At 44.6% G+C, this 19,521-nt stretch overlaps 1 protein-coding gene across 4 annotated transcripts in view; it reads right to left on the bottom strand.

Moving 5' to 3' along the window:
* The window catches only part of DIP2B (disco interacting protein 2 homolog B), a 232,581-nt gene that overhangs the window by 4,068 nt on the left and 208,992 nt on the right, over positions 1–19,521 (bottom strand). For all 4 annotated transcript variants that reach the window (XM_055583293.1, XM_055583288.1, XM_055583274.1 and 1 more), the window contains 12 exons: positions 19,040–19,163; positions 17,537–17,658; positions 16,186–16,297; positions 13,730–13,839; positions 13,116–13,246; positions 11,072–11,240; positions 9,792–9,962; positions 8,740–8,801; positions 7,829–7,886; positions 6,157–6,231; positions 4,315–4,492; positions 1,480–1,603 (listed from right to left, as the gene is read on the bottom strand). In XM_055583293.1, the coding sequence (XP_055439268.1) occupies positions 1,480–1,603; positions 4,315–4,492; positions 6,157–6,231; positions 7,829–7,886; positions 8,740–8,801; positions 9,792–9,962; positions 11,072–11,240; positions 13,116–13,246; positions 13,730–13,839; positions 16,186–16,297; positions 17,537–17,658; positions 19,040–19,163 (1,436 nt within the window). The remainder of the gene's footprint in view (positions 1–1,479; positions 1,604–4,314; positions 4,493–6,156; positions 6,232–7,828; positions 7,887–8,739; positions 8,802–9,791; positions 9,963–11,071; positions 11,241–13,115; positions 13,247–13,729; positions 13,840–16,185; positions 16,298–17,536; positions 17,659–19,039; positions 19,164–19,521) is intronic.

Here is a 19,521-nt window from a genome sequence, read left to right as displayed (position 1 = left end):
GGCATCTTTCACAGCGTCTGCCCAAGACTTACCCTCACTGGCCCGAGAACTGCCCTCTCGCTCGCACCCAACCAGAAGGCTCTGAGCCACATGTGTAATGAGTGGCCTTGCCCCTATGATAACAACCGATTGGTTAAACCATTTAAAATCTCTTGGGTGTTTGAAAGTGGGACTGAAAAGTTGTTGGCTGGTCGCCTGAGCTGAGGATGTGTGGACTGGAAGGTGCTGGTGTAAAAGGTGTGCAGAGACACACAGGGAATGGCTTTTCAGGGAGGAGAGAAAGAACGGAGGGGATGCCCACATGGCTCTGGAAAGCGAGGAGATGGTGGTCCCTTTCCACCTGTTTCTACCTTTCTTGAGATTTCAGAGCTGTTTAGAGACTTCTAGGAGCCTCTGAGATAACCAACGAGGTGTGCTTTCTATGACCTCTATTTTGCTTAAAAGTTGTTTTGAAGAGAATTCTTGATATTTGCAACATAAGAGCTTTGACTAAGATTGCTATCTATAATCTAATACCAAACAGGAAGGGAGTCGGCTGGCCTCTGAGCTCAGTGCCCCACTCAAGTGTCTGTCCCGTCGTGCCATAAGGCACAAAGTCACATTTCATTCAGTGGGACTGCTGGGTTGGAAGGTATGAACTGACTTGTGTTGTGCAGTGTTGAGCTGCTTTAAAAATAGATTCCAATCATTAAGAAAAATGTACACAATATTTGGTTGCATCAAAAGTCAAATGCTTAAAATTAGGGGGTAACCATGGCACCCAACTTTTCTGCACTGTTCTTAAACTTTCTTGTTCAGGTCTGAGGAGAGATTGACAAAAGCAAGACAAAAATTTGGAAAGCACGAACAAACCACTAAAAGAACCGTGGCTACTTTGCATGAATTAAAAAAAACAAACAAACCTGAGGAAGGACACACCAACTAAAATATGAATAAAAAGAAACTGGGTGGATTCTGTGTTGTCAAGAATCCAGGACGAAAGCCAACAGTTAAAAATTACAGAATTTCAATTTTAAGAAATTTTTAGTCAGCATGAGGTTGGATGGTTCTTTATCAGGGATAATGAAGGGGGAATTCCTGCCCAGACAGGAAACCTGGACCAGATAATGATAATAATCCTTTTCATCTGCTGACCAGTTGATAGAGTATGAAGCACACTCTCACTTGATCCACCTGATGAGGAAAGCAGCCACCATGGCAGCGCTGGGCCTTCCAAATGGATCTTTTGACCCAAAAGTCATGGTTCTTCCCATTAGCCCCACCAACTTTCTAGAGGTGGATGATCAGTTAGGTCGCTTCCAGTGGTAAGATCCTGTCATTAAAAGGACTCGGCCCCAGAGTGGGTACACAGAGCACATCTCCACAGCTTGCTCCCCTGGAGCTCCACATCTGTAGGTGTCTCTGGTACAGCTAGATAACTAAAGGTCAACTTCAACTTACTGCAGCTGAGGAGAGACCTACTCTGTGCCGAGGACTTACCATTCGGCAATGCTCCTGTGGATCCGAGACACTGAGGTCTCAATGTCGATGGGGTGGTACCGCAGGCCTCGCAGCTCCAGGGTCTCGTCCAGAGCGCCCACCACATATAAGGCATCATGACGCTCTGATGGGGAGAGAAAGAGAAACTTAGTGTATCAGATGTGTGGGTGTGACATATCCCTGGAGTTAAGAGCCCAGGGTTCAGACTGCCGCCACATCACTGGGTGCCACGGCAGCTGTTACACACCAGCTGTGTAACCTGGAGCGATTAAGTCTCTGATCCTGCTTCCCCTCCGTGAAACAGGGGTAATAATAAATGGCTGCTATGAGGATTAAATTCACAAAAGGGAGTTAGTATTATGATGCTTGGTTCATTGTAAGTGCTGAAGAATATTTGCTGTTGTTCAGTTGCTAGGTCATGTCTGACTCTTTGCAATCCCATAAACTGCAGCATGCCAGGCTTCCCTGTCCTTCACTATCTCCAGGAGTTTGCTTAAACTCCTGTCCATTGAATCAGTGATACCATCCAACCATCTCATTGTCTGTCGTCCCCTTCTCCTGCCTTCAATCTTTCCCAGCACCAGCGTCTTTTCCAGTGAGTCAGCTCTTCCCATCAGATAGCCAAAGTATTGTAGCTTCAGCATCAGTCCTTCCAATAAATATTCAGGGTTGATTTCCTTTAGGACTGACTGGGTTGATCTCCTTGCTGTCCAAGGAACTCTCAAGAGCCTTCTCCAGCACAACAATTCAAAAGCATCAATTCTTCAGTGCTCAGTCTTCTTTATGGTCCAACTCTCACATCTGTATATGACTACTGGAAAAATCATAGCACTGACTAGGCAGACCTTTGTCAGCGAAGTGTTATTTCTGCTTTTAAATACCTTGTCTAGGTTTGTCATAGCTTTTCTTCCAAGGAGCAAGAATCTTTTAATTTCTTGGCCACAGTCACTGTCCACAGTGATTTTGAAGAATATTAGCTCTTGTTATTACTACCATGTGCCAGGAACTGTGCCCAGTGTGGGGAGTAAAGATGACAAAATACAACACCTGCTTGAGAGATACTTGCCGTCTAGTGGGGGAACACACACAATGGGTGTCCCATGGGCAGACAGCAGATGGAACGTGGCAAACCCAGTAACTTGAATGTGGATGAGGGGCAAGGAGAACAGAGGACACCACCTTCCCCTCCCCCGACTGCCCCCGAGCTCAGCTCAAGGGTTCAGAGAAGGAAAAGCTAAAGCCACCTGAGCTTTTAAGGATAAACAGGAATTAGCCAGATGATGGGTGGGGAAAGAAGGAGAGGGGAGGATCTGAGATGGAAAAGAAATGAACATATGGTCATTGTTTCTAGATGTCGTTAAGGAATCCATGGAGAGACTAGTCCTGGTTATTAACAGGCTTCTAATCCAGCAGGACGTGGCAGAAATTTCACTCCTTTTTTTTTAAAGGTTTTATGCACACACTGTACACACAGGCTACCTGGTTTATGTCTACAGAGAAAGAGAATGATTAGCCAGGTCTACAGAATGTTTTGGGCTTTCCAGGTGGCTTAGTAGTATAGAATTCAGCTGCCAAAAAGCAGGTTTGATCCCTGGGTCAGGAAGATCCCCTGGAGAAGGCAATGGCAACTCACTCCAGTATTCTTGCCTGGGAAATCTCATGGACAGAGAAGCATGGAAGGCTACAGACCATGGGGTTGGAGTAGCAAAAAGTCAGACACGACTGAGCAATTAAACAGTAGTAACAACAGAATGATGTATTTTCAGGAATAGGAATAGTTCTGAAACATTTAGCAAAACAAAGTGCTAGAAGCTGTTGGAGACAGGAGGGTAAGGAAGGCCAGTCACATAGATGAGCTGATGATCACAGTAACAAAGACAACAGAAACATGCAGCTCATGACTAGGGAGTGCTTCCCCTGTGCCAAGTAGTGCTCCAGACACCTGAAGGCGTCATGTAATTTAATCTCACATCATGTCCACAAGGCAGGAAATGTCATCACTCCCACTTTCCAGGTAGGAAACTGAGAGACTGAGTGAGCGCTCAAGGCCACACAGCGAATGGCAGAGACAGGCTTCAGAACCAGGACACCCAGCGAGCTGTGCTTCCCCTGCCTGCAGGACACCTGAGCCTGCTTCCCCATGAGACACGGAGTGACTGCAGAGCCGGCCAGCAGGGAGCAGATGAGGGGGCGAAGGAAAGACGACCTGGCTCCATCCAGCTGTTTAGTCCAGTGAGTGACGCATCCGTTCTTGATGTGTATGATGCATGCAGTGTAGAGGAGTTTTAAACGGCCGTTAATGGTGGCAGGAAGGTGGAAGCCAGGCCTCTTTACCAGGTGGACAGGACTGGGGGCTGCTTACCCCAGAGCCCTGCCAAGCAGTCTTGTGAGCCGCCAAAGGGCCAGAGCACTTAGCAGGTCAGCTCCTCTGCACTGACTCCTGCTCGCAGGGCTTAGGAACAGAGGAACTAAAGACGGGACACCTGTCTCAGGAGCCTGTTGAGGGATGCACAGCCCCACACGGCTGCTGAGAGGCTGTATCCTGCCAGGGGCATTCACCCAACACCAGGCATGTCTCTGCGGCTGCCCGGCCGAACTATCCTGAGGCTCAGCTATCCTGATGCTGACACAAGGCCTTGGCGTTTACTTCCTGGGTTCTCTTCACAGGACAGTCTTACTGCAAAGGAATATAGTCATGGGTGGGTTCTAGAGTTGCAGAGGGGGAATAATTCAACACACATACTCCACGATGCAAAGGCAGGTTGCAGAAGGCCAGCCTGACTAGGGGCATTTGAAATGCACAGCAGGACAAGGGGGAGGAGCCGGTGAAGGTACCTCCAGTGGCTGCTGTGAGCTCCGTCCGGCGGACAAAACCCAGGTATCCCGTCCGAGCCCAGAGGGTCTGGGCAGCATCCCCAAAGCTGAGGCGGGTGTTGAAGTGGTCAGCTTGCAGAGTCTCACTGTCGTAGATGGTATAATAGCCACTGGCTGTATGGGGACTGTTCACCCAAATCTACAACAAGAAAAGGGTCACATTTCGCCAGAATCAATTCAGTTCACTTAGCACAGATTATGTTGATTTTCTTAACCTCATTTTTATAATAACCAAAAAGTTACAACAATGAAAGCAGCTGCCAGTTACTGAATTTACCATGTGCTGAACAGTACTTTATAAACATTACCCCCATCAGTCTTGACACACACAACGTGACAGTGCCGTCTGTACTACCATCACTCCCGTTTTACAAATGAATACTCGAGTGTGTCGCCACTCCCTTCTCCAGGGGATCTTCCCGACCCAGGCATCGAACCTGGGTCTCCTGCATTGCAGGCAGATTCTTGACCATCTGAGCCATCAGGGAAGCCCTTAAGTAATTCACCTAAGATACAGAAACTAAGAGACCCAGATCCAACCTGGAGGCTACGCTGCCTCTTTGGCTCATTTCTCAGCCTCTTTCAGAGTCTCACCAGCGCACTGAGGGATCATTTCTGTGCTTTAAAACTAAGTTAAAAAGCCCATAGGAAAACACTATAGGGTATTTGGATTTACAATGTAAACACAGCAATAGCCAGCAATAGTAATAACACGAGTGTTTGCTGTGTGACAGGCACTGTTCCATGTGTATACAGATACAGATATTAATGCATTTAACTGTCACACAATTATACTAGGTAGGTGGCATTATTATTTACAGTTGAGGAAACTAGGCCCAGAGAGCTTGAGTAACTCGTGCATTAACAAGAAGCTGGTAACTGGCAGAGCCTGGTCATCTGGCTCAGTCACCTGGAGCCCTGCTCCCGGTTAGCTGTGAGATAAGACAGCAGTTTTTTTCTCAGAGATTCGGAAGGAAGAAAAATTCAGTCTTTTCAGTGTTTTTATAAGGGCTTTCCAGGTGGCACTGGCAGTAAAGAACCTGCCTGCCAAAGCAGAAGACATATGAGATGCAGGTTCAATCCCTGGGTCGGGTAGCTTCCCTGGTGGAGGAAATGGCAACCCATTCGAATATTCCTGCCTGGAAAATCCCACGGAGACAGAGCCTGGCAGGCTACAGTCCATGGGTTGCAAAGAGTCAGACATGAATAAAGCGACTTAGCATGCACAATATTTTTATATTAATACAAAAATGAATATATTTTGGAATAAAATTTGTATAAATCTTATTTTTAAAAATACTTATTTTATTTGGCTGAGCCCAGTCTTAGTTGAGGCAAGTGGGATCTTTAGCTGTGGCATTCTTAGTTGCAGTATGTGGGATCTAGTCCCTGACCAGGGATCCAACCCGTACCCCCTGCACTGGGAGCAAGGAGTCTTAGCCACTGGACCACCAAGGAAGTCCCTGTATAAACTTTAAAAATTCAGTTATTTGTGGCTCCTTTTAGTTCCACTCCTTAATAGATGGGAGCACATGAGTTCATCCATTTTCCTCCTCAGCCAAGGGAATGTCAGTGGACAAATCTGGGACTAACTCTAGCTTGCGTGCCTCAATCTTCTCTCCATCCTGGTCTCCATCTCCCCTTCTGCCTCATTTCAGTTTTGAGCCTTACAAAGAAAGGTGAAAATTCTCAAACATTCACCATGAGGGAAAAGCTAAACCCACAGCTTCCTGACTTCTAGAATGTGAGCCCTGGGGTCTTTCACTGCTGGCTTTTCCGAATCAAGGGTAGAGTTACACATACCTCTCCCAGGTGAGAGTCTCCAACAGGCCCTTTGGTCTCTGGATTAACAATAACTACTTTCACTCCAGGTAGGATCTAAGAATCAAAGAGAAAACACAAAAATTGAGTTCCATCAGATCTCATGACCTCTAATAAATGCAGTTTCCACTTCCTCCCTTCAGTGAGGTAAGGGAGTGCACACGGGCCAGAGCTGAGCCGGTACTCACAGGATCGTCCTCAGGGGACAGAAGTATGTATAACAAGATTCTGCCTCAAAACTAAACTGGGGAACCCACCTGTCTGCCATCTCCTCAAAGGTGAGAAACCACAGACCAGTGGCGGCTCGGCAGGTGAGGGGAGAGACGTCACGTGCCCGCATCTCCCTTGGAGGGAGAAGGAAGCGGCAGGTGCTGGCTGAGGATAGCTTGGGGCTTCTTCAGACACCCATCCTCTGTCCTAAATCTCTCTTTTCCTTGGGTTTCTTGCATCAAGAAGCTCACACATGTAAGACCTCGAGGAAGGAAGAGGAAGGCCATTCCTGCTAGTGTGGGCCAGAACTACTCTGAAGTCCCTCAGGTGCTCGCCGCCAGTGGAGGCAGAGGAAGAGCTGGCAAGAAGGTCAACCCAACTCCACTTGGAAGAGTTTGAACAGAGGAGTGAAACAGGGATTTCCCCAAGGGGCTGAGCCACGACTGCACAGGTGAGGCTGGGCCCACTGTCTTCTTCCCTATGTTCTCCTTGGCCTTTCAGAATTAGAAGGGATGCTGAGCCATCATTACTCTCTCTTCAAAAGGATGAGAAACTTGATAGTTTATATGGATTTGATCTGCTCAACGTGAGTAAACTGTTCAAAATTGCTATGGACTGAAATCTATATGTTGAAATATGACCCTAAAGTGATGGCATTAGGAGGCGGGGCCTTTGGGAGGAGGTCAGGGGTCTGCTCTCATGAATGCAATCCATACCCTTATATACAAGACTCAGAGATTTCCCTGCCCCTTCCACCATGTGAGAACACAGCAATAGGACAGCCATCTAAGAACCAGAAATCCCTCATCAGAATCCGTGGGCACCTGGATCTTGGACTTGCCAGTCTCCAGAAATGTGAGAGAGAAGTTTCTGCTGTTCATAAGCTGCCTGGTCTACGGTATTCTGTTAGAGAAGCCTGAATGGACTAAGGCAATAACAAAATGTCTCCCTGAACAATTTAAAGCCTTATTCTCATCTAAGATATCACTCTCAAATATCTTTAATCTCTTCCCCATTTTGATTTCTCTTTCAACTTTAAGTATGTGTATGTCTTCCCTGGATCTTAAGCCACACCCCCCATCTGTCAGCCTATCTTTCCACTTGTAATATTCATAAAGGTAGAACTGGCTCTTAGTGCTGCTCATCTCTTCACCTTGAGTATAACGAACATTGAATTTAGTTGGTTTGTCAAATAATATGTCAGTAGGATTTAAAAATAAAAATCTATGAAAATTAAGAAAGTTCAAATCTAGTATTCTTCTTATTTATGTACCCATATGAATTTGAAAGTACTGGCTAAGTGAAAATTGTTGAATTATCTCCAGATGTCAATTCAGTCTTGCCCTGGGTACTAACATGTATATTATATGGCTTCAGGTTCCTTTAAAATTACGTCTCCACACAGGTGACACACACCTTCCCAATGGTTAACACAACAAATTACCTTTCCAGACTCTGAGAGGAGCAAACTCTGGGGGGCACCCCGTTCCACAAGACGAACCCTGTAAAAGAACAATATTTACTACATATGAGCCTTAAAAAAAAATCCACCACAGCTGTACACTGTCCTCCCAAACCTCTAATCTAGTAATAGCTCTCCTCACATTAGTGCAGTTTCTCAAACGCAGCACTACTGACATTTTGGGTCAGATATTTTATTGCTGTTTTTTGTGATGCGCTATCCTGTACGCTGTAGGATGTTTAGCAATATCCCCGGCCTCTGCCCACTAGGTGTCAGTAGCATCCCCTTGTCGTGACAATCCACGTTTCCAGACGTTGTCCTTTGGAGGGCAAAGTCTCTCCAGGCTGAGAACCACAGCACTAGAGACGTTCTGCCTATGCAGTCTGGGTCAGTGCCACGGGCCTCACCATGAACACAGCCTAAGTCAGCGGGACCCAGAGACAGGTCCCAGAGCCCGCAACCAGAGCTCCCCTGTGACACAGCTTCAATTCACCTGTGGGCTGGTGAGGAGGAAGGCATTTATTCCTATGGTTCGTGCTGTTTCAAAAAACCTACACTGTCTCATTTATCTTATCTCAGTTATTTTTAGACTCCCAGAAGATAAGAATCTATTCGTTTCAGTGTAATTTACGTCATATGTCACAAAATACTAGTATTACGTTTTAATATTAAGGAACAGTGCAGCCACTATGAGAATTAAAGCTTTCCTCTTACAAATGTAAATCTTATTAGGTATTAATAATGAAAATGAGTTCCTTCCCTCTTCTTACCCTCCTCCCCACAAAGACACAAACAAAATGAATGAGGTGAGGGGGACAGCTGGCTTTCTTGAGGCTCAGAAATTTATATGCTTAGGAATGCTAACAGGAAACAAGCTTAACAAATCTACTTACCTGTCATGTCTTAATGATTTCAGATCTACGTATACAGTAGTTGGATCAGGCCCTGAGGTTCCCTGAAGAAAAATAAATCAGTGGGTTGTTTATTTAAAATTAGCTGAATGGCATCTCCATATATTACATTTTCAAGTCAAGATATAGCTAATTTAGTCACATACAGGAAAAATCCAAATTCTGTTCTGAATGCTCACCGTGTCTTCAACCAGATGGGCCAGGGCTGTAGTCAACACCTGAGAGAAGACTCCTGGCCAGCTTTCTCCTCATCTCTCTTTCCTTTCTTCCCCCAGGAGAGGAGGCTGGGGGCCAGAGCAGCACTGAACGGTTACCAGGGTGAGGAGGGTCCTCATCCCTGGACTCAAGGCAGGGGTATGACAGACCAGCATCCATGGGACTTCCAAAACCAACATTGGCCCAAGCTGGCGGCAGGGTGCCCACAACGGGGCTTCAAGGTGAAAGCTTTGTGACGCTGCTCCAAAGTCACCCGACCCAGACACAGAGGACCTGAGCGTGTCCACCCAGCTATGCCACCTTCTTTGACTCTCACTCTTGTCCATGCCTGTATTTGCCTTATGAATGTCCCAAGCTATAGAGAATTATATTCCCCTCTTCTGTTATTTTAGCCTCTTTTCTATTATTTACCCACCAAGATAACATGGCAAAATTGCCATCTGGCTAAAGAAGAGAGCACAAACTTATTTGTGCTTCCTTTGCGAAAAAACAAACAAACAAACAACTACAAAGGGTAATATACAAATAAAATTCAAGTAGGATTCAGAAATCTTGACTCATGTTGAGGACCATAAAACCACTGAGAGTAAACATTTACATTAGCGCTCAACCGCCGGGCATGGCTCCAAGAGACTGGCACCTAGAAACTTGGTGGTTCTACAGGACAACCTTGTGAAGGACAATACTATCATCTTCCTTTTACCAATGGGCAAAATCAGGCACAGTGAAGTCCAAATAAGGAGCCCAGAGGCCCTCAGCGGGTAAGCAGCAGCCTATGCTCTGAGTTCCCCACACAAATAAGATATCATGACAGTCACCTGCAAACATATTGCTACGTTGACTCTGGATCCAAAAGTGGTGCTGACAGCCCTCGGGGACAGACCGATGTCCTTGAAGAGCTTGGAGAAGGACTGCTGGAGGGCAATGCGGGGCCGCTCCTCAGCCACCACCACACACGTTCGGATGCAGGAGAGGTTGATTCCCCGGGTCTGTAAGACACCGCGTTGAGGGGGTGGGGGCGGAGGCGGAGATCAGTGGGGTCACAGAACCAACCACTGGATAAGCGATTTCATCGCCCTGCCTCTCTGGTCAGGAAAAGCCAAGGGACTGTGTGCTCTCATCTCACACACCCAAAGAAAAGATACCTTTCTGGAAAACACCCAGGTATTCCTCTAAAGTCATTACCCACAGGTTGATTTGCTCATTCTCTATTTCTTTCCTCTTTCGCCTACAACTCTTAGGTTTTTCAGCAATATATTTTTAATTCCTCTTCATTTCTGTACCTTAGATTTCTCTCTATTTCAAAATGAAGAGATGGGACAAACAGAAAAATAAATTTAGCAACACTGAGATCTAATCTCATCTCTTTTTTTCATTCTTAAGGTCATGCTGCTGCTGCTGCTGCTAAGTCACTTCAGTCGTGTCCGACTCTGTGCGACCCCATAGACAGCAGCCCACCAGGCTTCCCCGTCCCTGGGATTCTCCAGGCAAGAACACTGGAGTGGGTTGCCATTTCCTTCTCCAATGCATGAAAGTGAAAAGTGAAAGTGAAGTCGCTGAGTCGTGTCCGACTCTTAGCGACCCCATGGACTGCAGCCTACCAGGCTCCTCCGTCCATGGGATTTTCCAGGCAAGAGTACTGGAGTGGGGTGCCATTGCCTTTTCCTCTTAAGGTCATACTTCCCTATTAAAGAAAATTAGGTATTTTCTGACTCTCTCATATGCCACTTAGACATATGATCACTGGATACACTCATGAATGAGTGAGCCTTATCTATGGAGGAGGACCCAATCTCTAACATCCTCAGGTTGCAAATTCTATTAGGAAAAATCCTCTTTCAGTTTACAGTTTCTGTTCATCTTCACACACATTTCTATTTAGCCTCCTAACCAGCTGTACCTTCTTTTCCACAATGTGTGAATCAGATCAAACTCTAAAAGAGTGCATTAAATTAAACAGTGAAAGAGATACACCTCCTGAGGTTTACAAATACCTGTTTGGATAGAAAAAAGCAGGCAGGTATGTCTGGCCAGCCCTACAAGGCGGGCATCGCCACCTTTTCTCTCGGGACCAGCTCCTTGTATAGCTGCTTCTTACCTTCAGCACCTCCACCTGGTTTCCAAGCCCTTTGGTGCAAAGCTCCATCACTGAATAAGAGCAGAAGGTGTCTCTGATTTTGTACTGGTTGACCGTGGAGAGCCAGAGGAAAAGGTTGTTTTCCAACTCCATAGGAGGAATTAAGATGGACTGGTGACCTGAATAGACACTGCAATGAAAAAAGGCAAGCGCTAATGCAATCAGTTCATCCTAGAATACCATCGATTCAACAACTATTTACTGAGCACAAAGGACAGGGGAGGGTCATATTAGATATAAAGGCCTAAGAATCAGCCTGGTTCCTATTCAACTCACATGACACAATAACTACAGAACAAAGCAGACTATGGAAGGTGGACACTGAGATGTGAAGAAAGGCTATCACAATCACAGAATGAAGAGCAAGTCCTTCAAAGTGGGCGGGTGTTTCATTGAGTAGGTGACAGCTGGGCCAGGCTTGAAGAATGAGCAGGAATTTGACGGTGGCTGGAGGAAATGAGGAAGCTGGTGAGAGCTCTCCAGGCAGAAGAACAGTATTGCAAAGGCACAGAGATATAAAATTACATGGTGTGTTTAAGGTTATCAGAAATGGCATTCCAGCGTTTGCCTGGGGAAGTGGTGAGAAGTGAAGGCAGAAGGGCCAGGGTCAAACTGCAAAAGTACTGAACACGAAAGAGTTTAGAATTTACCAGTAGACAGTCACTACAGCTTGAAGTTGGGGTAGAGCTAGCTACAGGAAGGGGGGCATTAGAGACATGAGTCACTGAAGGCTGACAGACAGTTAGGAGAGGCTGCAATAGTCTAGGTGAGAGAGGATAAAGGCTTGAACCCCACCAGCACACCAGGATACAAAGGAAGGAATGGCAGAGTCTCACATCATATGTACAATCTCCAGCCATGAAACCTCAACTTCCTAAACCTTGAGTATACATCAGAGTCACTAGGAGTCCAAGAATCGTCTATTAAAAAAAATACTGGGCAGGGGCTTCCCTGGTGGTCCACTGATTAAGACTCTGTGCTTCCACTGCAGGGGGAATGGGTTTGATCCCTGGTCGGGCAACTAAAATCTCACAAGGGAGTGACTTTATCTATGGAGGAGTCCCCAATCTCTACTATCTCAAGTTGCAAATTTCTATTAAGAAAAATCCTCTTTCAGGTCACAGTTTCTGTTCATCTTCATATAAAGGTCATTTCTATTTAGCCTCCTAACCAGCTTTACCTTCTTCTCCACAATGTATGAATCAAATTAAATTCTAAAAGAGATTTTTTTTTTTCCTGGCAAGGCCAAAAAAACCCAAAAAAACCTGGAATTGTGGTCTTCACCTCCGGAAAACTTGTTAGTACATCTAGGGAAGCCTCACTGATTTTTTTTTTTAAATAGACCCCTAGGTGATTCTTATGTATAGGTAAGAATAATGGAGACAAAGAATATGACAGTTAATTGGATGTGTGACATAAAGATACAGAGTTGAAGATACAGCCCAAGTTCCTAGCATGGTTCCCCAACTGTATGACTCCATCCTAAGAAGGAAGGGAACACAGAAGGACGATGCTGAGTCACAGGTGTCTGTGAAGCATTCCTGGAGATGCTCACCAAGGAGGTGGAAATGCAGGTTGAGATGAGGTCCTTGGGGGGAGAGTGGAAAAAGCTGGGATCTGCTCTTTCACAAGAAACAATCTGGCCAGTGTGCTACCTTCCAGCCACATGCTGTCACCCATCTCATTACAGTCCTTCCTGCCAAGCCTAGGGGGTATGTCATCCTTCTACTTGGCTCTGATTCTAAAATGAGGACGGATAACAGGATGGAGCACAGGAGAGGTAGAAAGATCACAGCCCTTTTGTCTGAGGCATAAAACTAACAGAAAAGAGGGAACACAAACAAAACCAGACAAACGTCAAAGACGCATCAGGTGCACAAATTCCAGGAAACACCAGCACTTTACTGAAACTTTACCAAATTAAGGGAGCACATGAAAGGATGGGATGGTCACAGCCTCAAAGATATCCCCATGCATTCTGATTCTTTGCTTTTTCCATGCCTACCTGCAGAGACACCAGAGTGCAAAGCCAAGTCCACAGTAAGGGTCAAGGCAGATGGCAATCTGCCGAGAGGAGTACAACTCACACTGGAGCTTGATGGCTCTACAGAGAGCATTGACCGCAGAGTGGGACATCTGGAAGGTAAGGAACACGGAACAGGATGGAACTGGCATCCCACAGGCAGAAGAGCAGCTCTAATGATAGATTTGAGAAGCTTCAATTCCCTCCAGCTCCTCAAAATGACATGTATCTTTTGTTGCTTCAAAATGCCTAATCTAACTCAAGTTAAATCTATCTGTTCATTTGTCAATATTGAGTCTTATGAAATATATATTTATGACTTCATACTGGCTTTAAATGCAACTTGCTTTATCTATTAGTGTCTATGCTAGGTTCAAAACACTTCGTAACACAAATTCCTTGGGATAACTTAATCCGGAAGAGCCAATGCTTTTATTTAAATATAGCAGAGGCCCTTGATCCTCCGCCTACTGGTCTCTGGTACCACCAACTGGCCTCTCCATCTGAAGTCCCTGGGGCAGTGGTCATCTCTATTTTTTGCAGACCTGGCATGTTACCAGCCTCCAGTGAAAGTAAATATATCCCAACTACTCTACCTTCACTCCTGTGAGCATGCCAGTTGTGGAGACACTAAAATCAAGATATGCCAGCATCTCAGGAGTGGGTGGTTTATAGAGCTGAGGTAACCGTTTCCTGGGTAAATCATCTGCAAAGAAAAAAGAAAACCCAATGTCAATCACACACATTGACAACAAGGTCCTACTGTGAACAGGGACTATAGTCAATATCCTGCGTCCTGTGATACACCATAATGGTAAAGTGTGTGTGTGTGTGTATATATATATATATAAACTGAGTCACTCTGCTCTAACAGCAGAAATTAAACACAACACTGTAAATCAACTACACTTCAAAAAAACCTGACCCACTGGAACTCAAAAATCATTGCTATTCAGTTGGTCTTCTAAGGCTTTGCTAGAACCACATTTAGCTTCTGAGATGTGCTAAGGCTTAGGGCTTGTAGCATTTAACCAGCCAGCTCACATACATCACTCCGGGAGTGATGGGCTGGGTTTGAGGGCACCACTAGACAATATAAACAAGGAAACTACATCAGGTAGACGTATTTACCAGAAGACTAGTGAGCGGTACTATAACACAGTAGCCGAAAACTGGCTAAAGAAGCAGGCTGCCAGTGTTCAAATTCCAGCTGTGCCACTCATCAATGATGTTGTCACCTTGGTGTTAGTTAACCTCTTTGATTCTGTTTACTCGTCTATAAAGTGGTAATAAAACCTGCCCTCACTGACTTGTTAGGAAGTTAATTCGCATAAAGCACTTTAAAACAACTCAAGAAGCTTTCCTTGTTGTTATGCTGGTTTCAAGTTCAAGTTTGTTATTTAGTTTAGTACACAGGATAGTAATCACAGTCTGCTTTAAAAGCTGGATGGTTTTTCTCAAGTTAACATGACAAATTTTAAGAATGACAATTTAGAACTGGGAATTATTTCCCTTTGCTCTTTTATGATACCTCTCCTTTCTGTCCAAATCTGTATGTGGAATCCAAGGATATCAAGGATGTTTCTGGCCCTCGCCATGCCTCCTTAATGGCTCCTTTGGCCTCCAATCAAGAAACGATTCTGACGCTTACTTTTCAATCTCTGTGTCACTGGGCACTCATCTCTGGCCAAACCAAGATTGTCTCTACCACCTTCCACCCAGCTCCGTGCAGGGAAGAGCTGCTCCAGCACTGAAAGAAACCCTTCTATTGTTTGTATCACACCACACATTTCAGGTCTTCCTGAAATGTGATTGAGTCCAATAACCACAGTAGATTATCTGCATCATTAACACCCAATGCAATCCACTTGTGTTGAATACTATATAAATGACTGCTTACAGTTCAGCATCTGGACAATAACCATAAATAGATGTCATCCCTGGGTTTACATCCATATTAATTGTTCTTGAGGTGGATACTATGTAATACTTAGCTGAAAACTGGTAGGGAGGAAGTTAATGGTTAAGCGACTGGGAAAGGAGCCAAACTGACTGGGTTTGAATTTCAGCCATTGGTTCGCCAAAAAGTTCATTCGGGTTTTTCTATAACATCTTATGCAAAAACCCCAATGAACATTTTGGCCAACTCACTACCTATTTAGCTTCCCCGTGCCTCAGCCTTCTGATCTGGAAAATGAGGATACAACTGGCATCTATCTGATAGGCTTGATATAGGAGGAAATGATGTTATACATGTTAGATGACTGCCACACCATAAGGGCTAAATAAAGTTAGATGTTGTTATTATGATGATGGTGTGCTGGTGCTTCACATGATGTCATTAATCTTTACAACAACAGGAAGCAGCTACACGTAACAAGAGGATGAGGATTTATACTTGTCTGCTCGACTCCAAAACCCGCACTCCCCTCTCCACTACCATCTCCAGCCACCCTAGAGTCCCACCGCCTTCTTTAGTATGAACACCATTTAAATTCATACACGTCATGGTTTTCAAAGTATTTTCATATTATGTTGCATTTGATATCCCCAGTAAATATGTGAGTTATGCAAGGGTAGGTAGTATTTTAAGACAGGCTAATCTCAGCCAAGTTCATACAAAAAATGAGGACTGAAGCTTGAACCAGAACCATGTCTGCTGATTCCTAGCCCAGTGCTGTTCCAACTCTATCACATCTGGAAGTCAAAGGTCAGATCTTCTCAATGCTTTTTGCAGCCCTGTATGTCTATGGTCACATCTGGCATAAACACCTAACCACACTGTTTGATGATGCCAAGAGTATGACAGGAAGACATGTTTTGTTTACAGAGTTCGAGCACATTGTGATCTGCTTCTTTGGATCTGGTTGTTGCAGCATCCAGTGCTTTGGTAACTCAAGCTGAGTGCATATTAAGTTTTGCATCTGTCTTAGCAGGTGGAATGGGCTGCAGTGGAAGAGCTATGTAAACATCTTTGGCATGAGAATCCAGGAAACCTCGGGGAGTGAATATTCTTGCTCTTGCAACGACCCTGGAGAAATCCCCTTCTCACCTGTGTCAATGATAGTTGGCCAGGTTTTCACGTCCACAGCTGCTGCTGCCTCTCGGGACCTCAGTAACCTCATTAGGGTCTGCGTGGTGAGAATGCAGGCTGCTTTGCTGACCTAGAAGACAAATGGACAAAAATAAGCACCAGGAAGCTTAGCCCCATGTAGCACTATGGCACTGGTTGCGGATAAAAGCAACTCGCACATCCAATTGGGACAGGGCAGTACCAGCCTTTCAAAGAACGCACACAGGACAATGGATGTCAGTATTCCCCTTATGTTTGTTCTGAAAATACACTGAACTAGAATGATAGACTTGTTCACAACACAGCTTACTATTTACAACAGTGATTCTCAAATATTCCATGGTCACAATCTCAGGATGGACCCCAGATCTACTGACTTCATGAAGACCATAATAAAATAGAAACGTGGATTTCTGTGGTACTCAGGGAATGAGAGGTGTCAGAGGATCATCTATGAAGTGGGTAGTGTTTGCAACAGTCCAGGGAATGGTGAACTGCACTGGACCTAGAAAACACATCCTGAACTTGGACTCTGCGCGCTCACAGGAACCAAGCTCTCCCACACATCTGCACATGGAAATGCAAAGTCACCGACTTCCCTTACTTCTCAAACCATGTCAGTGGAAGGAAACTCCCCTCCCTGCTGCCCCGGCCTACTTTGCACACTGTAACCAGGGCGCCCTGCTGAACTGAACTCTGTAGAAAAATCATCTGTGGTGAATGTGGCTTCTATACTGCAGGTTCCAGCTGCTGACAGAGCAGCAGTTCTTAGAGAAACAAATGTTACATCAATTGGAATTTTGCAATTCGCTTTAAAGTACATTAGGATATGATGCAATACAGATTTCTTTCACTGTCTTCAATTCTCATTTCCTACAGAAACATCTATCACTTTCAGAGCAAGATCTGGACACCTTTGTAATAATATACCAAATGATTTTGTAAGACTAAACCCCCAAAAAGTGACCTTCCATCAGGAGATTTCAGTTTGGCATCTAAAATTATCTTGGTTAGTATGCAGAAAAAAATATTAGAATTTTTGTAAGAAGAAAGGAAAAAAAACAAGTTTTATGGAGAATTAATTACTAAGCGGCACCTTCACTTACTTCCTTAATGTTTATGATAAAAACATAATCCTGTATCTCACCAAAAACAACTTTTCCATATTTCTTCACTAAAAATGCTGGTCATTGTGATCAGATAAGGAAAAGGAGGTACTTTTCAGGAGTTAGATTTGACTTCCTGACTCAACTAAACTGGAAAAGAGTAAGGATCCTTAGTTGTCTGACTTGGGGCTCTATGAGATGTGGACAAGGAAAGTTCTACTTACGTCAACAATCATGCGGACAGTGGGCAACGTGGCTGTGAGGTTCTGAGCATGAGGGGGTCTGACAGTCACAGGTATGCACCCCGAGTACAGACAGCCGTAGAACGCAGCGATTAACTCTATGCCTGCAAGACACAGCCAGTTAGCAGCCCAGTTTGTCACTCAGAAAGCAAAAGGCAGAGTTTCCAAACCTAGCTTATTAAGTCGTGTGCCAGACAGGTTAACTAGACCAAAATTTAATGGAGACATTATCAGAATTTTTTTTTTTTTTTTAAGAAAAAAAGAAGTTTTTTGGCTGTGTGGCATATGGGATCTTAGTTCCCTGATCAGGGATCGAACCCATGCCCCTTACCTTGGAACTGTGGCATCTTAACCACTGGACCACCAGGGAAATTCCTAGAAATTTTTTAGCTTAAGAAACTGAAGGTAAAAGAAGGAAGCATATAAAACAACTTTTTTAAAAATATAGAGACGTCAAGAATAAACAAATGAGAAAGGAAGTCAGAAGCAAAGAAAACACTTGAAAGATACCTGAAGAAGGTATTTTGACATCATTACTTGATATTATTTAGGAAAAAATAAGTGCAGAGATTAGGGCTGTTTCACTCGGGAAATAAAACAATGGGAAAGGAGAGATGAGGAGCATCTGAGCTTTCTCTCAATCTTAAGAAGGCCACTATGTTTTAAGAACAATCAGACCCCGGAGATGTCACTTCCCTGTTGGGTACAGGTTTTAGGGAGGCAAAGCGTCACTTGATACAAAGCCTCTGCAATATAAGGACTCGGAGGGTGGCCCCCTCAGGCAATGCCCATGTCCATCACCGTGATTAACTGGTGGACAGAAAATAACCTCCCAGAACAAAGTGGTTCTTAACAGCTTCTAAGAAATCTTAGTACCAATATAAATAGAAGAGCAAGTAAGAATCACTGAGTAAAATGGAGTAAATGGGATAAAAGACCACAGAAGCCTGGATGTATGAGTAGGTTAGGTGACAAAAGACTGAAGAAAGGGACAACTGCAATAGTCTGCCTAAAATTCTGAATACACCAAACTGTCATCAAATAATTGAGTCTTGCTGTGAAGAGGTTGCTGAACTAGATTATAGAGTGTGGAAGATGAAAGCAGTAATAATCGAGGGACAGTAAGCACCAATTATCATGTGGAGAACGTTAAGTCAGAGTTCATGAACTTTTGGAAACTGGGTGAAACAGTTCCTGAGCACTCCTAGAAACAAACAGTCTCTTTCGAGTGTTTCCAAAAGTCAAGAAATCACCATTCACTCATTACCATACTGAGCTAGACAGTGGAAATACAAGAGTAAGTACAACAGGCTCGGTCCCAGCCAGAACCCCCACACCACACAACTCTGGAGGGAGGGGTTGTCTGCACGGCAGCAGCCTCCATGCACAGCCCACGTGGTCACGTACGGTGGCCCTGAGCTCCTGTCCTCTTAGGGTCAGCAGTCTAGTAACAGAGCTTGTGCAGTCTACTGAGCCAGCGCTCACCAGGTGGATAGAGCAGCACCACGTTGTCTCCCGCGTTTAGATGCCCCTTGTCACCAAGGACGGCCGCAATCCTCTCTGCTCGCTTATGAAGCTGAAGGCAGCTGGCTGTGCACACTGTAGTCCCCTGGAACAGAAGACAGTATATACACGGGTGAAGCTCAGTAATGAAATACAACGGTAACAAATACGGCCAATCTGACATTACATGAAAGGCGTGCGCCTTGCTAGATTATCTTTAGCAAGCTACCAAATTCAGTGAAACTTTCCCAAGCGCCAAAAGACGTGTGTGGTCTTACTTTTTCTTTATCAGTGTTTGAAAGTACTAAGGGACTAACAACATTAACTCAAATCAAACATATGTATTTACAGTCTTTCTTATGTAAAGCAGCTGTAAAACTATATAGCAATTTTTTTTTAAAGTGAAGAAATAAAAGTAGAAGGAAAATAAAGAAAAGTAGGATGAAGACAAGAATGAAGTCAGG

This window comes from Bubalus kerabau, chromosome 1 (assembly GCF_029407905.1).
Source record: "Bubalus kerabau isolate K-KA32 ecotype Philippines breed swamp buffalo chromosome 1, PCC_UOA_SB_1v2, whole genome shotgun sequence".
NCBI lineage: Eukaryota > Metazoa > Chordata > Mammalia > Artiodactyla > Bovidae > Bubalus > Bubalus kerabau.
The sequence above is the reverse complement of the archived record's forward strand: the minus strand, read 5'-3'. Positions and strand labels throughout refer to the sequence as shown.